Source organism: Lepidochelys kempii, chromosome 1 (assembly GCF_965140265.1).
Source record: "Lepidochelys kempii isolate rLepKem1 chromosome 1, rLepKem1.hap2, whole genome shotgun sequence".
Lineage (NCBI taxonomy): Eukaryota > Metazoa > Chordata > Testudines > Cheloniidae > Lepidochelys > Lepidochelys kempii.
The window spans coordinates 107,105,620-107,126,655 of record NC_133256.1 but is presented as its reverse complement, the minus strand read 5'-3'; the positions used below and the strand labels follow the sequence as shown (position 1 = coordinate 107,126,655).

The following is a 21,036-nucleotide window of genomic DNA, read 5'->3' as shown; positions in this document are numbered from 1 at the left end:
TTGCTTTCTCAAATCCATTGATATGTCCAAATTCATTTCTCTCTCAAGGATAAAACATTACTTTTCTTGCAGAGCAGGTCTCCTATCCTTCTAATAAGCAACAAAGCATCCCACATTTTCCTCCTCCTGGCCCTTTCCTTTGCTTGGGTTCAGAGAAAAGCTAAGGGCTGAACTCTGTAAATGGGTATGTCTTTGTTGATTTTAGCAGGGCTGGTATAAATGTGCAAAACACCACTGAAATCAATTGGTTTGCCCTCATTTACACCAGGAGAGAATTTGGTCCCAAAGTCTCTTTGCAGTCACTGTTTTTCCAAACCCACAAAATCTATGTGAGTTCCAGAGTCCCCATTTTTTCCCTCTTATCTAATTTTGTTTTTTAATCTGGCACATACTACAGTAGTTCTTGTCTGTTCCCTCTTCAGCCAGATTATCTTTTCCCCCTTCCCACTAATAAAGTTTTACATATCAGTACTGTCACACACACACACAAAAGGAATTTGAAGTTTTTTTAAAAAGACAATTAAAATCTTTAAATAAATTTGCTCATAAAATCTAATTTAAGCATTTAGCTAACAAATTTACTTTCTCTCAATCAACATACAATGTCTGGAGGGTGTTTTCTTCTTAAAGGATCTGCTTGTAGTCTTCTTAAGTCTTTTTTTATCTTTGCAGGTGATAAAGGTGATGGTTGTGCCTTGTGTGATGTATCTGGGCTTCCTGGACATCCCGGGCCACAAGGGCCACCGGGTCCACCAGGTAAAAACCAAAAGCTATACAAACAAAGCAGAATCACAACTTTGCATCCGGATGTGTCATAAATTAATATTTTTCCATTAATCGACTCATTACTGAAAATAATGAGAGAGCAGGATTTTCCGTAATGCTCGGTAGTGGCCTAACTATGCTTCCATTGAAATCAACAAGTGTTTTACTATTGACTTCAAAAGGAGCAGAACTCGGACAACTCTGAGCACTTTTGAAAGCCTGACCTAAATGTTGTTTTCCCAAGGATTATGAAAGGGCAATCTGAATTTGAAAAGGGTTTGTCAATAACCAGTAGCTATATGTAGTATTTTTTCTTCATTAATCTTTCTCTTGGTGGTGGGGACCTGACTGGTTTTCAGTAGGACTTCAGCCAGAATCATCCTGCTTTTAAAATTTGCAACCTAGAAATCGCACATGCTCAGAACTGTGCTGAGATCTGATACTGAATTGAGTTATTAAGGCCAGATCATGGTTGACCCTGACACAGCAACTTAGGTTTCTCAGAGGGAGTAAGACTTTCTCTTCCGTCCCTTGGGCATCATGATGTTGAGATAGCTTAAAGGATCCTTTTGTAGTATCGGGACCTATGATTTTAATAAAACCATTTTTTCTTGAAAAATATATTGCTTGCCTTTAAAGTGATTTTAACCCTCCCCCCATGTTTTCAGATTATTATATTCCTGGGAATATTTTAAATACTGTTTTATATCCATTTATGATTTTACAGTTAATTTTGATTTTTAGGGCCAAATTCTGGTAGTAGCATGGGCAGCCACCGGAAGAAATTGAGTTTGGTAGAGGGGCTGCTGGATAAAAATGAACCTTTTCTGTTTAAATCCCTCTGTAAACCTAGAAAGTGACGGCTCTACAAACAATATGTAATGAGAGCCCTAGAGAGGTGTCAGGGGAATTATTCTGCACATTTTTATCTACTCTGACCTAGTGTTAAGCCCTAAACGCATCCCTGGTCTCCAGTATTGACTACTGCTACCAAACAGAAATTATCAGTCTGGAGAATAATTGCTGTCTGTCAGAAAACAGGTACATGTGAACAATGCTTTTGTATTATATATGTGTACTGTGTCAGTGTTCGGGAGGTGGTGAAACAGAATTAAAATTCTGTGGTGATTCAGTGAATTGCAGTCTGGAAATGGCAGTTCCAATTAGTGGGCTGGATTCAGAGCATGCTGCCCAACTTACGTAATTGAGTTGTGTGCTATGTATCTTCTTTCCAGGCCTCTTACACATATACTGGGTTAGATCCTGAGCTCTGTTATGCCCAGGCAACTTCATTAATTTCAATAGAGTCGCATGGGTGTAACTGAGGGCAGAATTGGGCACCAGTTGAGAAGGACCTCAGAGCCTCTAAAACACAGTAAGCTATAATGTAAAAGTATCTCTAGTAAATATTGTTTTCTTTCTCATATTCTTTTTAAGGCTTTCCAGGACAGCCAGGAGCCAAAGGAGATAGGGGTATGCCTGGACTCACTGGTCTTGAAGGGGTTCCTGTAAGTAAATGTTTTTCAAATGTTTCATATTTATTTTCTGTTAGGCTTGTCACAGGAGACACTCAGTGCTACTGTGTAGTAGCCCCATTAACTGGTGCTAAAGGATTGGTTGTGTGTATTAAAATAAATTAGGTAGTAGTGTGGTTTAATTTACAGTAATGTAAATGGGATCTGTGGGGGAGGGGGGAAATAGCAAAATGAATTCTCTACTATTTTTAATCATTTCTTGAGTAACATAGCATAAGCTTTTACTGTGAATATTGCTAAACCTTTACATCTCTTCCTTCTCCTTTAGTCTCCTTTCACCCCTCTCTTCAAACAAGGATTTGCTGGTATCCTGGATGTTTTTAACTTTGTTTTGCTTGGAAAAGTTAAAAGAGATTCATTAAACAGCTGGTGAGTTAGCTTTTAGCTTAGCTTAGGTAGGCTAGAGAGAGCCCAGCTTGGCAGGCTCACATTGCTGGAGGCCATGCCTGATCCACCACCCACTAAATCCAATGGAAAGATTCCTATTGATTTAGAAGGGACGCTGGTTCAGGCCTGAAGGGTGGAAGCACAGCATATATTAGCAAGAGGAAGTTTCCGTTTAAAGTTTTCACTCAGCTTCACTTCCTTGGTGACTGGGACCCTTTCATTTTTCTTTTTCAATTAGAGAAAATGTTTCCATGAAAGAATTATACATAGGTTCAGGATAATATGTAGGGAGCTCTAAGAATGGATGGAAGCCCTTTAAGTACAATTAGTTCATTAAATTGTAAGCTGTTCATCTCAGGAACTATATTTTCCTTGGATAGCTCAAATAAAACAAGGTAGACAAGGAGAATGGAACATTCATCATGTGATAATTAGCCTTTACTCTTGTTTCATTAGCTAGACTTACATAAGTGATAGATGGAATTTAGCAGACAATCTGTTAGGAACTGCGAGAAAAGTGTGTGTGGGGGTGTGTGTGTAAATACTACAGGGCTAAGAATGATTTTTAATATATTGTATATTTGTTCATTGATTTTTTTAAAAATAAAGACGAAAATTAAAAAGAAACAAAATGCTCTGGGATCTGGCATTGACAGATAAAAGCTCTTGATTTGGCCTTTCTGTGACTGGGAAGTCCTGTTGATCTAGGGGAAGAAAGAGAAGGAGAAATGACTTCTAAGCAAGAACAAAAAAAAATTCTCCTGTGATGCTTCCCAGGGGTACTCAAGGTTATAAGGCACCTTGCTACAATCTGCCCTTAGCATGAGGAAGCCTTGCCTTTGCCTCCTGAGTGTCAGCTTCCCAACCCCACCAGTCATGGGCAACACAAGCACTCTCCTCCAGGCATACACAGGCCCCACTCTCTCTCTGCAGGTTAGTGATAGGCAAGCTCCAATCGTCGAGCCCTCCGAGCGTCCTCCTGGAGTGACCAGCCCCTGGTCCACTGGACACACACAGAATTCACAAATTTGCTACTCCCAAAGGAATAGCATACCCCAGTTTACCAGTTTCACCTCAGGATCACCACTCTGCTCAACTCACAGCACTTAGATTTGTTTATAGTGAAAACAAGTGTTAGCTTATTTAACAAAGAACAGAGATTCAAGTAATAGCAAGTAGGTAGACGTATTAGAAACAATTGGTTACATATAAAACAAAATCATAATATGCTTGTTATTAAACCATAACTGGAGAAACGGCTATATTAAGAATGACCAAATTATCTTGACATTGAGGCCTTATAAAAAGGTGAACTCTGAATCCTTATGGTCAATATATGAACAAGTAGAGTACCATTTTCCATAACATGGCCTTTAGTTCCTATTCAAACAATTAATACAAACATTCACAATTAGAAAACTGGTAAAAGAAGTAAGGAGACCAAGAAAGAAAAGTTTCTGTTATGATGGCCATTATCAGTTAATTCACATTCTCTGTCCTGGCAAATCCACTCTTTTTGCTTACTGTTCAGTGTCTGGGATGAATGTTAGGGTTTTTTTCTTTACACTTGAAGATTTTTTTTCTTTTTTGGCTGGGAAAAAAAAAGCATTAAAAAGGCTTTGAATGGTGCTGGAATTGTGTATAATTTCAGGGTTCTCCAGGTGTGCCAGGACTGATTGGTAGCCCAGGAGCAAAGGGAGAGCCCGGAGACATTTACTTTGATTCTAATCTAAAAGGTGATAAAGGAGATCCTGGATTCCCTGGGCAACCAGGTGTTCCTGGAAGAGAAGGAAGGCCAGGGAGAGATGGCTTGCCAGGTCTCCAGGGCCCTAAAGGGGCATCGGTATGTGTGTGTGTCTATATTTTTGCATGCTATCTTCTGGCTCACTAATTATATGTAGTTGTTATATAATATGCAATTTATGTTTACTTGTCTCATTCTTTGGGCCAAATTCTCACACGCTGACTCATTTGAGTAGAACCCTACTCCTCAGCAGAGGATTTCAGTGGGACTGCTGAGGAGTAAGGGTGTAAGAATGAGGCCCTTACTACTAAACAGCTAAGAATGTTTGCATGACAGTAGGGTCACTGAGCTACATTCGGGCTCTGAGTATATGCTATAGGAATAAGTAAGGCTTACTTAGATGATGTGGCCTGGTGCCTGGGAATAACCAGACCTACTTGCCCTATATTGCTTTCTCCCCAGAACTGTGGTGAATGGGCAGAGCTGGTTCATTTTTCCCCTCCCCAGAAAATTGCTGGCAAGATCACGGGGGTAGTTGTAGACCAGCAATAAATTACTACTCCCGGGATCAAGGAGAAAGCAGGGGAGGCGCTGTGATGCAGAGATGTGTCTCTGAGTCACAGTGTCTCTCAGGGCTTATCCTGGGCAGGTGCAGCTTACCTGCAATACTTTGGTGAGGGCTCTGCTGATAGTCAGAATCTAGCCCATTGTTCAAGGAATGTTCTTCTTATCTGTAGTTAGATTTGTCACTGCAGTTTTGGGAAACTTGAGTGCCATATTTCTTGCCTTTTAGAAAATATCTGTCAGGGGCATTTGGCATATAATTTACTTTAAGCTTACCTGTTTTGTCTCATAAATGCACCTGATGGACAGGTTGTTGGATCCTGTTCTGTACTGTCTCTATTCTGAGGTATCTTATAGAGTAAGAACCAGCAAACTGTAATTTCAGAGAACCTGAAAGAGGAAAAATGGTTCTGAATGCCGCACTTATGCTTTCTATTTGAGGCATTTAGCACAGAACTCTAAACTGGATTCACCTTTCTTGCTACAATTTCCTGTTTTAAATAATAGAAATCACCCAAAAAATTGGAATTCTGTATTTCTGAAATTCTCGGGTTTTTTATTTCTAAAATCCAGATACTTCCTTGAAGTCAGTTACTATTTTGTGGTGCTGATTCTGGGACTGTATAAGTCAACATTCAGCAATTTAAATCCTAGTTGGAAATGTTGGTGTATTCATCAGAGAACTGGTCATTAAATGGCCCCTTCACTGCATTCTGCAACAGGTGTAACTTCCAAGTGCTCTTCCGTATGAGACCCAATCCTGCTTCTAATGCAGTCAGTGGTAAAATGTCCATTGGCTTCAGTGATGCAAACTGGGGGCCAAAGAGTACATTGCAGTGAATCCAGTCTAGAAGCCATAAAATCATAGATGAATCTGACGAAGACCAGTAAGCTTTTTAGATCACTTGTAAGGCATTATCAGTGTGAGAGGTACTGTAAATGTTACTGCTTTCTTCCTAAACTTAGGGTACAATTGGGCTGAAAGGAGAACGTGGTCCCCCTGGCTCAAGTGGATTTCCTGGGGTACGTGGTGAAAGAGGCCAGCCTGGTCTTCCAGGGGTAGGACCTGCTGGGCCAGCTGGTGACAAAGGAGATAAAGGCTTTCCAGGAAACCCAGGTGTACCAGGCCGCCCAGGTAACACTCTAAATACTGAGAGGGGGGAAATTGATGTTTTCTCTTTAACAGATACATGTGTCATAGGAAATTGAGGTAGATGAGACCTATTAGGTCATCAGCATTTGTTCTTTACAGTGTATTTTGCAGCCCTGAATGTTTACAGATAGTTTCCTTACAGAGTCTCCCAGAACAAAGCAGGGAGATCATTAGTCCCTTTTGTGTTAACATTACTCTTCCCACTCCACAAATTTAACCCCATCCTTTCAGAGGTAAGAAATGTATCTGACTTATGCTATCAGACACTGGACACAGGCCTGTGGAAGGGTTACTGCATAAACTGCCCCACTCCAGAAGAAGTCCCAGGAAGGGTCGTGATCCTCACCCTGTGGAGTTACTATTCCTGTCCTGCTCCCTCTTGATCCTGAGGGGTAGTAATTTGTGGCTGGTCCGTACCTTGATACCCTCACTCACAGGAAATCCTACTGTAGTTACCAGGACTATTCCATGTGAGTAAGGGTGTCAGAATCTCAATGGCCTGAGAGTAAGGATACATGTAGCCAAGCATCTGCCCATTTCCCATGTACTCCGCACCCACTTATGTGCCCAAAACCAATATCTGATTAACCCACACAGCTTTGTAAGGGTATTTTGTACACACACATACCCTTTACTCCTTTCCACTGGCATGTCATTTAAGTAACAATCTAGCCCTTTGGGACTGGTGCACCTGTGTCAGTGGGTCTTGGTGAGTTCACATGGCAGATACAGATTTGTGGCAGTCAAAATGACAGCCAGAATTCTTTAGGTTTCATACATTTTTTTCATGCTTTGGCCTTTTTCATCTTCCAGTTAGTGCACTAGAAATGAGTAGTAAAAACAGGAAAACAAAAACCAATGGGCATCTCTAGTACCTCAGAATATATACACCCCCTTGTGTACTAATACATTTGCCTTTTTATTTGTAAGTATGGATTCATCATCTTTACCTTCCTAGGGCCAAAGGGTGAAGCAGGACAAGTCATTCCTCTGCCTGGTCCCCCAGGGTCAGATGGTCTCCCAGGGCCACCTGGCTTCTCTGGAGTCCAAGGTATAATTATCTCTTGTATTTTCTCTCTGTTGCTAGTAAAGGATTTCCTACCCCACCAAGCTGTTTTTTGCATAAGTGCTTAATGTACTATGTCTGTCTTGTTTTCAAAGGTGACAGGGGGGATCCTGGGTTTCCAGGAAAACCTGGACTTCCAGGAGAAAAAGGTGCTGTTGGGCAGCCAGGAATAGGATTCCCTGGGCCTCCTGGCCCTAAAGGTAAGAAAACTACACAGCAACAAGTCCTTGGCCATATATGTCTGTCTCTTAGTTAAGAGTGAGGACTAAATATTCGTATTTTGGTTTTCTCATCTAACATATGGAAGATATACTTCATAGCACTGCCCTCACTCTTTCAGGGCTGGATTGTGACCCAGCATTGTGAAGCCAGGGTAGGGAGTAATGGCAAGTAACCCCCCTTTCCTCAAATCCCCATGTGCATTTGCATTATTGCTCACTTTATTGTGAATCCAAGCTGCATATCTGTTATGTGACTAGCAGATGAGCTGGAAGGAGTTGTCAGGCTATCTGGAGTGACTTAAGGGCATGAGAACCAACCTCAGGGCAGAGTGCGAAGAAGCAGGGCACAAACCCCAAATTCGTTGTGAGTTCTATACTCAGATTTCACTTGCCTTTGTGATAGATGGTCCGTTATCCCAAAAATCACAACAATGTTCAGTTTATTCCCAGTCCCAAAGGACTGGTCACTTAGCCCAGGTCAATTGCATGTTAGATCTCACACAAAAGACAACACCTGTAGCCAATCCTATAATACATTTAATAAAGGTTTATTAGCTAAGAAAAAGAAATGAGAGAGTTATTTACAAAGTTAAAGCAAACAACCATACACACACAAGTGACTTACATGCTTAGGTTCCAAAAGATGATAGAAACTTCTATAATAAGCATCCTCTGTGTGTCTTTTGGGCTAACCCAGGCTAAATGGCTCGGGATCCCTTTCTTATGCTTAGAAATCTTGTCCTCTCAAAGTCCAAGCAGCATAGTGATCCAGTTTCTTCTTGTCAGGGATTTTTGTTCCCTTCCCCCAGAGTTCAAGCTGTCTCTGCTTCATAGAGGGGGAGAGGACAGGGGAGGATCAATTAACCAAGTATTTTGTCCTCTGATGTTCCACAATGGTTTGTCTGGTGTCTATGGACCTTCTTTTGTTGGGCAGGAGATAACACCTCCTATGGTAAACCAGCATTTCACACTTGGTAATGCTTCTCTCCTGTCTGTGGGGGTTTACAGCTTCAGAGCAAACACTCAAATATTATCTTATAACATAGGATAGAGGTATTATAAGTGGCGTGAGCTGGCATCTGGTCTGCCAGCCTCACAGAAGTTCTAAAGGGGAGGGGAATGAGCAGGACTTTCGTTCCACCCACGTCTAACTCATCAATTAGTGGATCTAGAAGTGAGGAAATAAGTTGCATCCAGTAAAGGGCTGCAGTAGATTGCTTTACCCTCGGAGTAAGGAGCAAGAAATGAATTATGTCTCATAGTTGCAACTCCTTCCCTGAATTTCTCCTGGGGCAGCACAGCTATGCACCACCCCTTGACAGGGGCGGAGCATCAAAGCTGAATCTAGCTTTTTGCGTGGAAAAGGAGATGCATTTATGATTATGCAAAGCATACTAGTTCTCTGTGAGGTCTACTTTAAATGATGTTCAGAAAGCTTTCTAGAATGCATTCTTTCCTTTAAAGAAGGAATGTTTTTTCTAAATGAGGTGAATCTGTGCAAATATTAATTTAACATCAGTCATTAAATACATATATTACTTCATTCACCCAAGATGAAATCCTGCAGGTGCTGAGCACCCTAAATTCTATTGAAGTCATTGAGATTTGGGAGTGCACAGCCCCTCTCAAGAGGTGCTCAGCTCCTTACAAGTTTGGCATTTGAGGAGATCGACTTGACCCTGTTTAATATCTCTCTATGTGAGTGTGAATAGTTCATTTTAAAAGGCAGAAGAAACTTTAGGGTTAACTTACTGAGACCCTGATTATGTGTGTTTGTTTTGTAGGTTTCCCAGGTCAGCCTGGCACAACAGGTCAGCCAGGGGCTCAAGGGCGTCCTGGCTTTGATGGTTTACCAGGCACACCGGGTTTACCTGGTCAAAAAGTGAGTGTTTGCAGTTTACGTTGTTGTTTTCAATTACTATTTGTGTGATCAACAATACAGAGCTGTTGCTGGTACTAAGAAAAGTATAGTAGGCCAACTCCTCATCTGGAGTAACTTAGCATATGTACAGAGAAGACCAGTGTGATGTTCTGCGTCCAAAGTGCTTAATTTAGAACACTTAATTTATTGTATATTGACTCCTAATGTATATTATTTGCACCTTAAGGGTGACCCTGGAGTGGGCCTCCCGGGTCCTAAAGGATTACCAGGGCTACAGGGTCCAGCAGGCTTCCCTGGAGAAAAAGGAAATGCTGGTTTGCCTGGCTTACGAGGAGAGCAAGGATTTCCAGGTGTACCTGGTCAGCCAGGAATCCAAGGTAATTAAAAAAATCCGTTACAGCTCAGTATTAGTAACATTTTTTTTTTTTACACTTTAAAAATAAATCTTAATGGTTGAAATTCACACATAGGCAGAAAGCCAGCAAAAGACCTGTGCACCACTTAAACTTCCAGATATAATGTCCATTTCCCTTCCCTCTCTGCCTCCTTCCTGCCCACCTGGCTGTGCAGGCCTTCCTCTTCCCATTGCTTTTGGAACAGCCATGGAGTCAACACTAATGACTTAAATGATGCCTTCTGCCGGCCCTTTGCACGGGGCGAGGGGAAGAGTGGTGTGTGAATGTCACTCAAAGTGCCGATCTACTATCTGCACCAAGCAAGCTAAAAAAGTAATATGGCAAAATAATTGACTTATGCTTTATTTTTCCCTGTAGGTGACCCAGGTTCAGATGGATTACCAGGTTCACAAGGTGCCCCAGGTGTGCCAGGAATAGGCCCTGTGGGGCCCCCTGGACCTGCAGGAGAACAAGGGCCACAGGGACCAACAGGTGATACAAAATTCTTCCTTTTTCATTTATATCTGGAATCGATTTTATGGATCTTATGGGCATTAATATGGGGGAAAGTGGTAGGCCGCTTTTATAATATTTTCCAGCCTTTTAAAAATGTAAACTCTGTGGATAAGAATCTTTAGAAAACGAGAATGTCATCAGGCTTCATCTCTGTGACCTAAAACGGATGGTTGATGCACAGCTTCCTCACTAAATCTCTGAAGGCTGCATGTACCAGCTGATGTTGCAGATTAAAAATAGAAATGGATAAGATTGCAAAAGCACTTAGATTATGACGATTTTTTCACTTTGTTTTCCTCTGCTAATAAAGAAATGTGCTTGGTTTTCTGCAAGATGCACAATTTACAGAACATTTGTACTTTATACTGTAATTTAATTAATAAAGTCGTATGTGCTCTATTAAGAGTTGGGTTTTTTTCCCTGTAGGACTTCCTGGAACAAAGGGAGAGAGGGGCTACCCAGGTCTCCCAGGACTAGATATGCCAGGACCAAAAGGAGATAAGGGTAGCCCTGGCCAGAGTGGGCTACCAGGTCTGGTAGGTTTACCTGGCGTACCTGGTCAACAAGGAAAAGGTGGACTTTCAGGCTTTCCAGGTATGCATTTTTGCTTTCAGAAAATTAATCATTTGGGTTTTTTTGACTGTTTCAAATACCAATAGTAAGTTAATGATCTGTTTTTTAATTAAGCAAAACAAATTAAGAATAGGCTGTGGAGAAAACGGTATCTATCTTTTTTATTAAATCATAGTTGTGTGCAATTCTGTGTCATTATGCCACTTAGTTGTATGCCTATCATTGCAGTTAGGGTTTGATCCCGGAAGATGCTGAGTACTCAGGCTCTGATCCAGCAAAACACTTAAGGAGATGCTTAACTCTAAGCATCTCCTTAAGTGTTCTGGTAGATCAGACCGAGATAGCTTTCAAGGTCAAGCCCTTAAATTGTGGCTAAGGATCCAGCTTTAAAAAACAAAAGCTACTGCTGTTCTTCTGTGAGACTCATCCCTGATGTTTAGGCAGTGTTTGATCTCAATAAAACAAGTATTAACCTGGAGCAATTGTATTGTAATTGCAGCTGAGACTAGCATCTGACCCTCCATCTCATTACTTTGGAATTTTAAGGAATTGTCTCTATTTTGGATTGATCTTGATTCTCTACTTTTCATCTATTTTTTACTGTTTCTTTCTCTATCAGTTTGGTTCTGAGTGGTTACTAATTTATCTGCCTCACTACAAACTCATTTAACAGCCAACTGGGCTTGCTATGTATATGATATTATATATAAAACACACCTGGCAAACAAACTGACAGGACAGAGCCCATAGTTCTCGGTTAGCTTATTTTGGGTGGGATGGACTGGATTTAAATATTTTGAGTGGGACCAGTCATAAGTTTGAAAATAAAATACAATAAAAGATTGTGGGAATCCTGTGCTAACAATTTTAAAAAAATCCAACTGCATTTCTTGACCAAATTATTTTGTAATACATATATATGTATATGTATTTATATATATATATAAAAATAGCATTTGTTAAGAGATTATATTTGGATGATTATGTTTTGTTTTCTGAGACAAAAGGAACATATATTGTTTACTAGACATATTACTTACTATTTTTTATTAATGATTAATATAATCACTGACAGTACAAATTTATTTTTTTACATATGTATTAAGATAAAGGGTGACAAACACAATAAGTAATGGAATATAAAGTTGAGACAATATAGATTATATAAGACTATACAATTGTTTAATAATTTGTTTTTTTAAATTAGTTCATCCCATTTGATTTCTCTTCCCCCCCCCCCCAAGAGTTCAGTTCCTAATGTAATACAGGCAGTAAGTCATTCAATTTCTGTTACTTATTTTAGTCAATTACATTTCTATTAAATATTATTTTGCTTTGATTTCAGGCATCAAAGGAGAAATGGGAGTTATGGGGACCCCTGGAATCCCAGGTTCTCCCGGGCCACTAGGAAATCCAGGATTACGGGGTGAAAAAGGTAGGAATTTTTGACAAATGAAGATCTAGCGAGAAATCATTAAGAGAGATTGCCTCCGATGAGAATGTGAAACTGAAGTCATTTTAAAAATCCACTATGGGTTTGGATGTTCCAGGAGGACAGAATATTGGAGTCAGGATCTGCATGTTGGATTGAGTTCCTGCTTAGCATATTTACAAAGTTAATGCAAGTTTAAAACTTTTATCTAAGATAAGGTATAGTCATTAGAGCAAAAAACACTGAGCCAGGGGCACCAGAACTGGTGCGGGCAAGGGGCATTGGCTGTCCCACTTTTTGAAAGTTGACAGGCCTAGCCCGTCTCCTTTACACCCGGGGCCTGGTCCCCTGCCCCTCCTCCTCCCCCCAAGCCCCGCCCCACAACCAGGCCAGAAGCTGGAGCCAGGTCAGGGTAAGAGCTGCACAGGCAGCTGTGGGGAGCCACAGACCCTGCACCTGCCCTGGGTGGGGTGTCTGGGAGGCAAGGAAAAGGCTGGGGGCTGATCTCGGCCCCCCCCCCCAGGCAGTGGAGGGACCCAGGCTCCCTGGCCAGGCTCCAGCTTCACTGGGGGGGGTGGGCCCTTGTACACCCTCTCCCCCACTTTTAGGAAGACTCCATTGCCCCTGCACTGAGAGCACGGATTCTAAATGTATCATAGACACATTTACTAAGCTCAGTTTCAACCTTAATAGGCCATTCCTGTCCCAAAATACTTAAATTGGCACCTCAGCATGAATATGCATCAGTCTGAGCATCTATTTATGGGGTAGATGCCCTATACCTTTATGTAAAACTCCACAATAAATGAATAGGTTTTAAAGAAGTTTTAAATTTGTAAAAAGTGGCAGGAGTCTGGTTTTACCCCCACCCTGTTAGCAGGTGTTAGAACCCTGCAGGGAGCTGCTGATTGGTTCCTGCTGACTCACTGTTGAAGACAAGGCTCATTAACTCCACCCTTGATAAAAGGCAGGTGGGAGCCAGAGGCTGGGGCTGAGAATTCCTAAAGAAGGAACCCCAGAGTGTGACCACACTCATAAAATAAGTGTATTTTTGACAGGTTTCAGAGTAACAGCCGTGTTAGTCTGTATTCGCAAAAAGAAAAGGAGTACTTGTGGCACCTTAGAGACTAACCAATTTATTAGAGCATAAGCTTTCGTGAGCTACAGCTCACTTCATCAGATGCATATCGTGACACGATATGCATCTGATGAAGTGAGCTGTAGCTCACGAAAGCTTTTGCTCTAATAAATTGGTTAGTCTCTAAGGTGCCACAAGTACTCCTTTTCTTTTTGTATTTTTGACGTGTGTTAACAGGTCAAGATAAAACAGACTCCACCACTACAGTTTACCATGACTAGCTAACACATATTAAAAATGCAACGGTCTTGGCTACACTACGATTTTAACATGTTAAAATACATCTTTTATTTTCCTAGTGAAGACAAGGCCTTGGAAATAGCCACGTCTGGGGAGTAGGTGTGGACTGAAGTGTATGTTGTTTTGATTTGAGTGGCCTTGTTAGCAAAGCTGGACACCAAGAATAGGATGCACTAAGCCAAAGGTTTTTTTCCATGCAAGAGCAGGTTAAGTACCAGCCAGATCAGGGAGGATTCAATAGAAATTACTCCAAAAAATATGGAATTTAAAGGAGAGTTAAATCCCTCCTATAGGTTTTTCTAGCCATCCCATAGGATTCTATCATTAAATTTGCCTAGGTGGGTTTAAAAAAAAGAACTGTAGAAAGATTGTCATTAAATTCTATAAGACTTTTTCACAGGGGTATTACTATAAGGTGCTCCCATTTGAAAATTGGACACATTGTATCTGATGGAGGAGGTAGGATAGGGAATGACAATACCAGAAGCTTCCTTCCAACCCCAACCCCATTCTGCAGGGACAAGGTAGGTGAAAAAGTGGGAGGGCCATACCACCTGAAAGGTGCAGTGATTTAAATATCCTCCTGGGCCACTTCCTTAGGCAGGGCTGTTGTGGAGCCCTGGTCATAAATTAAAGCAGCTTTCTGGTTGGCAGAACTCAGCCTCCCATGCAACACATGGGAACATGGAGTAAAAAATGCCCCATCCTTTCCCTGTGGAGGTAAATCAGACTCTTCTGACCTTGGTACACTTAGCTCACAGTTTGAATTAGTAATTACTTTGTTTTGTATATATCTGTCACACATCATACATTACTGTGGTATTCTGGTATTCTCTCACTGCAGGTACTCCAGGTTTTCCGGGTACGTCAGGGCCACGAGGTGATCCTGGTCTCAAAGGGAGTAAAGGTGAAGTAGGTCTACCAGGAGAACCAGGAACCATAAAGATAACGGACATGGAAAATATGAAAGGTCAAAAGGGAGACCCAGGAGAAAAAGGTAACCTTTAATCTTTACATTTGGATAAGTACCAATCTTTATCTATTTATGTATTAAAGGTGATGCTTAGTGTTTGTCCTCTGTTACATCTTGGTTTTAGAAAGCCAGCTTTCAAAAATCAAAATCTAGGAGCTTCACTGTGACGGGTCTGGCACCGCAGCACCCCTTTGTGGCAGGGGTGCGTGGGGTGTTGGTACCTCGCCACTCAAGTTCCCACACCCGCCCCTGTAAGCATATCCTGATGTGGCCTAATGGCTGGTCTCCCCACACTCGTCCCTATGCATCTTTTTCATTTTTGTTTACTTTTTTATAAAAATTATTATCAAAATGATGATTGACATTTTTGGTTTTAACACTAATCCATTTTTTGGTAAATTAAGACTTTCAATGACCTTTTCATTAACCTTTTCAGTTGGGTAAAAGGCACCATTTTTCTTTTAATAACGAAATCTTTCAACAATGTTCATTGAAAAAATTCAATTTCAAACAAAAGCCATTTTTCAACAAAGCTGCTTGTTTTAAAAATTTCAGTAGCTACTCTCCAGCACCCAGATTCCTCATTAAGACTAATTTATTGTACGATACTAACAAGAAGTGAATCAACTAACAAAATATAAAGGTAAAAATATTTAATTCAGAGTGACCCTTTCCTCTGGTATCAGAGGGGTAGCCGTGTTATTCTAGATCTGTAAAAGCGTCAGAGTCCTGTGGCACCTTATAGACTAACAGACGTATTGGAGCATGAGCTTTCGTGGGTGAATACCCACTGCGTCGGATGCATGTAGTGGAAATTTCCAGAGGCAGGTATAAATATGTGAAAGCTTATGCTGCAATACATCTGTTAGTCTATAAGGTACCATAAGACTCTTTGCCGCCTTTCCCCTGGGTTTCTCTGTATGTGCTGTCTTCTCCGTTTCTCTCTAAGATTGTCAGTTCCTTTGGAACTGTTTTCATTTTGTGTCTTGCAAAGATGGTGCACAGGATAGTGCACAGGATGGTGCACAGGTTAGTGGTCATGGCTTAGAAGCAGAGACACCCCACTTATATATGGACAATAGCATAAGGGGGCTCTTAGACAAAGGTCTAAAGTTAGGTAACTCAAGGTAGCAGGGGCTTTCACATTTGAGCCAACACAGGGGTCACTCAGGCAGCCTCTTGTTCACAGACAGACCCCCTCAGTTACCTGCTTAGACAGCAAAATAGTCACCTCAGTCATTCACATTGCAACCTGACACTGTCTGGAGTCTCATTACACATTAACATAATTAATAATAGAATACTAGCTTTCTAGATGTCTCAAATACATTTATCCATTCTGAATGTATTATGTTTCTTTTCATGCTTTTTTTCAAGATATACCTTGCTACATGTGTTACAAAAAAACCACAATACTGTGATTGTGTGCACTAACAACAAAGTTGATTTTGGTTACATATATGTAGCCGGTGTGGCTGGTGTGCTAGATAACTTTTACAATGTTACTGCACTACATCTGAAGTTTGAATTCACCCATTTCCTTGTTTATTAGAGAGAAGTGATAACTGTGAAGATTCTCACAATGCAGGAGTTGCCTATTACTTTACATGTGAGAGTAAAAGTAATGACAGAATTGAAAATTAGTTTTGGGGTTTTTTTTGGTATCCAGGACAAGAAGGAATAATAGGAGAAAAGGGGAAAACAGGGGAATATGGTGTACCAGGAATGCCAGGGAAGGATGGTGAACGTGGCTTCCCGGGACTTCCAGGTATGTTTGCAGCTTTTAATAAATATAACTACCACAGACTTTTGTAATCCTTGTTAACTAATGGAACTTGTAATACTTTTCGTTGTTCGTAGGACGAAAAGGTGATCAAGGCCCTCCAGGATACCCAGGTGACCCAGGATTTCCAGGACAAAAAGGGTCAATTGGAGAAATGGGTTTGCCAGGTACCATATGGTGTGAACTTAGCTTGTTGAGATATCACATTCACAAAGATATGTGTCAAGAGTGGCTGGTCAAAATAGTGAAGGAAACACAGATCTTAAAATATTTAGCGATAGATTGAGCCTTTAACCAATAGCTGTGTCACCCCAGGAGAGATGCCCAGGAAGGAATTGTGACCTCCTCCTTACTTCTGAGGGGAATAACTTCCCTCAGCTGGTTGCAGGTTACATCCCACCTCATGCTGCCTCAGCTCTGCTGGCGAGCAGTTTGGAGTGGTGGGACAGTCCAGGCTCTACTCATTGATTACTCAGCACTGTGGCACACTGCTCCTATTCTCCCCCTCTGCCAGGAATCGACATGTGGAAAGGCTCCACCTGGTGTAGGGAACATATTGCCCCTTGTGCTCCTGTGTCTGGCCACATTCTGACCCTTGAAACCCTGAAGTTAAAAATAATTTATTGTTAGTGCTCAGCCAAAGAAGATTTTCTTGTTATTTGCATAGATTGGATAACAGAGAGGATGCTGTCCTTTCGCCACTGGTTTAAATATGGCCCAAGTCAGTAGTGACCAAGGCTATGTCTACGCTTATGATGGAGTGTAGAGTACATACTTTGCATGCCCCTCTCACGCGGGTATAAATAGCAGTGTAGATGGTGAGGCACCGCTTAGGATATGTATGCTCTCTACACGCTGAAGCAGTGCCTACCCCACCTACACTGCTATTTTTAGCAGGGTACTGTCCCATGCCGGAGCCTTTCCTCATTACAGTGAAAGACTCCCCACTGCTGGAGCCTTTTCCCGCCACAGGGAGCTGCCAGAGCCTTTCTCCGGCACAGGGAAAGACTCTGGTAGTAGGGAAAAGTTCTGGCATGAATGAAGCAGCCGGGAAAGACTCTGGCAGCTCCCTGCTGTTGGAGTCTTTCCCTGCTGCCAAAGTCTTTCACTGCCACATGTAACTACGCACCGCTGTGTGAGTGCAGCCTGCTTTTCACTGTGATGTGTGGCTACATATACCTTAGGTGTTGCCACAAGGCCCAAAAGAAGTTGCCATCTGACATTCATTCAGCATCCTGTGTAAAAAGAGTTGGTTGTCTCAGTTCAGATATTAGTGGATAAGTAGATCATAGTCTGCACTACTGTTGGGCGTCTGAACAGAGAGACCAAGGACCCAAGGGACATGAAAACTTGAACCACCTTTCACCTCTAGAGGTGGCTCTTTCAGAAGATGGTGGTATGATGTTGTATGGTTGCAGATGGGACGTTGCACTGCTTCTGCCTGTGTTGTAACTGTTCTATTATTAAATACAGAAGCTTATTTTTCAGCTCTGCCAACTGGGACACCTTTCTTGAGCACCACCGTCACTTATTTTTCAAATGGGGAGTGGGGAACCTGCCTTGTAAAATCTTGTAATATCTTCAGGTCAAAACAGTCTGTACTCATATTTAAAAGTGGTATTTTCCTGTATTTGTTGACAAAGCTAAAAGGGCATGCAGGCATAAACATGTTATCTATTTTGTACATTATAGCAACGGTTGGCAGAATTTGATTTTTATTTTTTGATAATTTTGACAGATAATATAGATGTTTATTTTTAAGCTTTTTTTTTTAGGGTTTTTTTTATCCATTTAAATTTTCACAGTTGTGGGAAATTCTGCGGGTTCAGATAGTTGGAGGGGGTCAGACAATAATTATTTAATGACAATTAACATTGAGATTCAAAAATTGAAAGCTTTATAATTGTTAAACACAAATTGTCAACATCATAGTCAAAATATACAAAGTAAATATCTGTAAATTGAACTCTAATAATTTCTGAAGCAGCATCTGTAAATTTCAATTATTACTGGTAGAAATATTTTTTGTCTGTTTCAGTGTGTTTGGTGAAATCTACATTTATCAATATTTTCCAAGAAAAATCTAATCCTTCCAAGCCTAATTATAGCTTGAGGAAGCGAAAGGGATAAATAATTCCAAATCTTTTTCTCCTAAATCTCTGAACTTTTTATCTGATTCAAAACAAATGGTATATTTTAAAAAAAGCTAAATTTGAAAAAGACAGTTTATCCAGAAAGTGTATCCAGAAAATGACATGACAGTTAAAATAAAGAGTGAGGTTAGCTATTTCAGTGGTCACATTTAACCTGATTTAGGTAGGGCTAACTCATACGCAGGAAATGTAGGTTGAATTTTGAGTCCACCCAGTTTTAGATCGTTCCTTTATATAACAGTAGAGATTTACCAAACCACTGGACAAAATATTTAGGACCAGATTCTTAGCTGATATCTGTCAGTGTAGGTCCATTGAATTCAACTGAGGATCTAAGCTGGCATAGATCAGTGTAGCTTCACTGACTTCTATGGAGCTATGCCACCAGCTGAAAATCTGGTCTCCATGCCTTTGGTTTTCACTCCTACATCAATATTAAAACAAATCTGTTAAAATGGGTTCCCAAATTCTGCATTCAAATCTCAGATCTGTGTATGAGGACAAACACATCAGCACAATTACTTTTTTCAGGATCACAGATAGGATTTGCACATACAATTCAGGCAGCCAGTTTTGAAAATGTTATGTATGTATCTTATAGATTTTGTCATAAAGTTGGAATGCATCCAACTGTGATAGAAATGTGGTGTCCTAGTGACAATCTCTATTTTTTTTAAAATAGAGGAATGGGAGGAATGCATCTTAACAGGGAACCCTATCTCAGTTAAAATTGGCTATTTGTTAGTTTATACCTAACATATTTGAGAAATCAAAGAAAAAAGATTGGAGGCCAAAAAATCAGTAACATCAAGGCTGGCCAATTTGTCATCCAACTTCTATTCTCATACATTATTTAGATTAATTTTAATTGTTAGTCAAAACTGGCCTTTGATATCAATGAGCAAGAGAAAGAAAAGGTGCATCACTAAGTTGCTACTAGACATGGTAGGTAACCTGGAAATCGTTCTGGTTCCATTGATCAGATGGGTATATTACAAATTGTATATGTCAGTTGCTCTTTATGGAAACCTGAATTTTTTTTGCATTTGGTTGTGTGCATGGCTAAATCATAGGCTCACTTCTGAACATATATGTATAATAAAACAGGGGAAGTACCAAAAACAATTCACTTTCTTAGATGGCTAGGTTCTTGTTTATCTCTATTTACTAGGTAGTACAGCAATTCACTTGTTTCCTAGTTCTAACATTCACAGTCATTTCAAGGTAACATCTCAATAACAGATTTTTGTCTTTATTGCTAGGGTGCCACAGATTTAGTATACTTTTTATTTTATTGTTAGGAACACCTGGAGAAAAAGGTGTGCCAGGTGTGCCAGGCTCACAAGGTGTGCCAGGATACCCTGGATTACAAGGTGAAAAAGGAGACAAAGGAGAGTCGGGAATTCCAGGGATTGGCATTCCAGGTTCTCCGGGTGAGAAGGTATTTACAATCTCAAAAATGAATTGTCTCATTTCTAATAAGTACCTCAAAAGATTCATTTGTTCATAAGATATTCTGTTAAATTTATATTTTGTTTATTTTAATATCTGAGTGGAAACTTAGTGTGTATGTGTGTGTGTGTGTGTGTGTGTGTGTGTGTAAGAGAGGCCTGGTGGTTAGGGACATGGGAGTCCTGGGTTCAAGTCCCTGTTCTGCTATGGACTTCCTGTATGACCTTGGGCAAGTCACTAACTTCTCTGTGTCTCAGTTCCCTATCTATAAAATGAGTCTAGACTTGAGGTGGCTGGCAGTCTAGGTTTCAAAGGGAAAGAAACCAACAGAAGTCAACCCTCCCCGACGTTGGCATTGGAAACAGGAGAGGATGATGATGGGCGGGCGTGTGTGTGTGTGTATGGAGCATCTCATATACTCCATGGCACAATGGTACCAAATTTTGCGGCAGTGTTAATTTATTCTATCTCCATAAAATAAAATAATTTACATCCCTGAAAATGAAGGAAATTAACTCTTAAAAGCCGACTAAGAAGGTGCACAACACACTATACTAAAACATATCCTGATTTCCCTTCCTTACAGGCATTTCCCTTCCTTACAGGCATTTTTAATACATTAAAAGATTGTGAGCTGTTCAGATAATATAGTAATGGGCGCCATATACATGCCATAGATAGACTTAATTCACACTCCACATATTCTGAAAGGGGTTCTGATGTTGGTTCACGAGACTTTTTGAAGGGAAAAATTTAGAGTAACCTTTGAACTTTGAAGTGAAAATTATAAAATTAAACCCTGTGTATTTAATAGCAAATAAAGAATTTTGATAATCTGGACTTTGAAGGTGACTAAATGCATGTGCAATATATAAGTTATGTGGGTAACTTGCAGAAAACTGCTATCTTTATCACTGGAAAAAAAATGATAAAAGGCCCCCAATGAAGCGTATAAGAAGGCTTCTAGTCGTCTGTGCACTACATAAACAGAATGAATTCAGATAATTGTGTGTTTGTGAGCCTACAGGCTTCACTGAATTTAATCATAAAATAAGGAGGATGAA

General features: G+C 40.5%; 1 protein-coding gene across 2 annotated transcripts in view; it reads left to right on the top strand.

Annotated features, from left to right (window-relative positions):
• Positions 1–21,036, top strand: part of COL4A1 (collagen type IV alpha 1 chain) — a 208,983-nt gene that overhangs the window by 158,515 nt on the left and 29,432 nt on the right. For both annotated transcript variants that reach the window (XM_073349693.1, XM_073349702.1), the window contains 15 exons: positions 673–756; positions 2,203–2,273; positions 4,339–4,530; positions 5,962–6,130; positions 7,107–7,199; positions 7,310–7,414; positions 9,220–9,317; positions 9,544–9,694; positions 10,091–10,204; positions 10,655–10,822; positions 12,147–12,236; positions 14,456–14,608; positions 16,254–16,352; positions 16,445–16,534; positions 19,822–19,961. In XM_073349693.1, the coding sequence (XP_073205794.1) occupies positions 673–756; positions 2,203–2,273; positions 4,339–4,530; positions 5,962–6,130; positions 7,107–7,199; positions 7,310–7,414; positions 9,220–9,317; positions 9,544–9,694; positions 10,091–10,204; positions 10,655–10,822; positions 12,147–12,236; positions 14,456–14,608; positions 16,254–16,352; positions 16,445–16,534; positions 19,822–19,961 (1,817 nt within the window). The remainder of the gene's footprint in view (positions 1–672; positions 757–2,202; positions 2,274–4,338; positions 4,531–5,961; positions 6,131–7,106; positions 7,200–7,309; positions 7,415–9,219; positions 9,318–9,543; positions 9,695–10,090; positions 10,205–10,654; positions 10,823–12,146; positions 12,237–14,455; positions 14,609–16,253; positions 16,353–16,444; positions 16,535–19,821; positions 19,962–21,036) is intronic.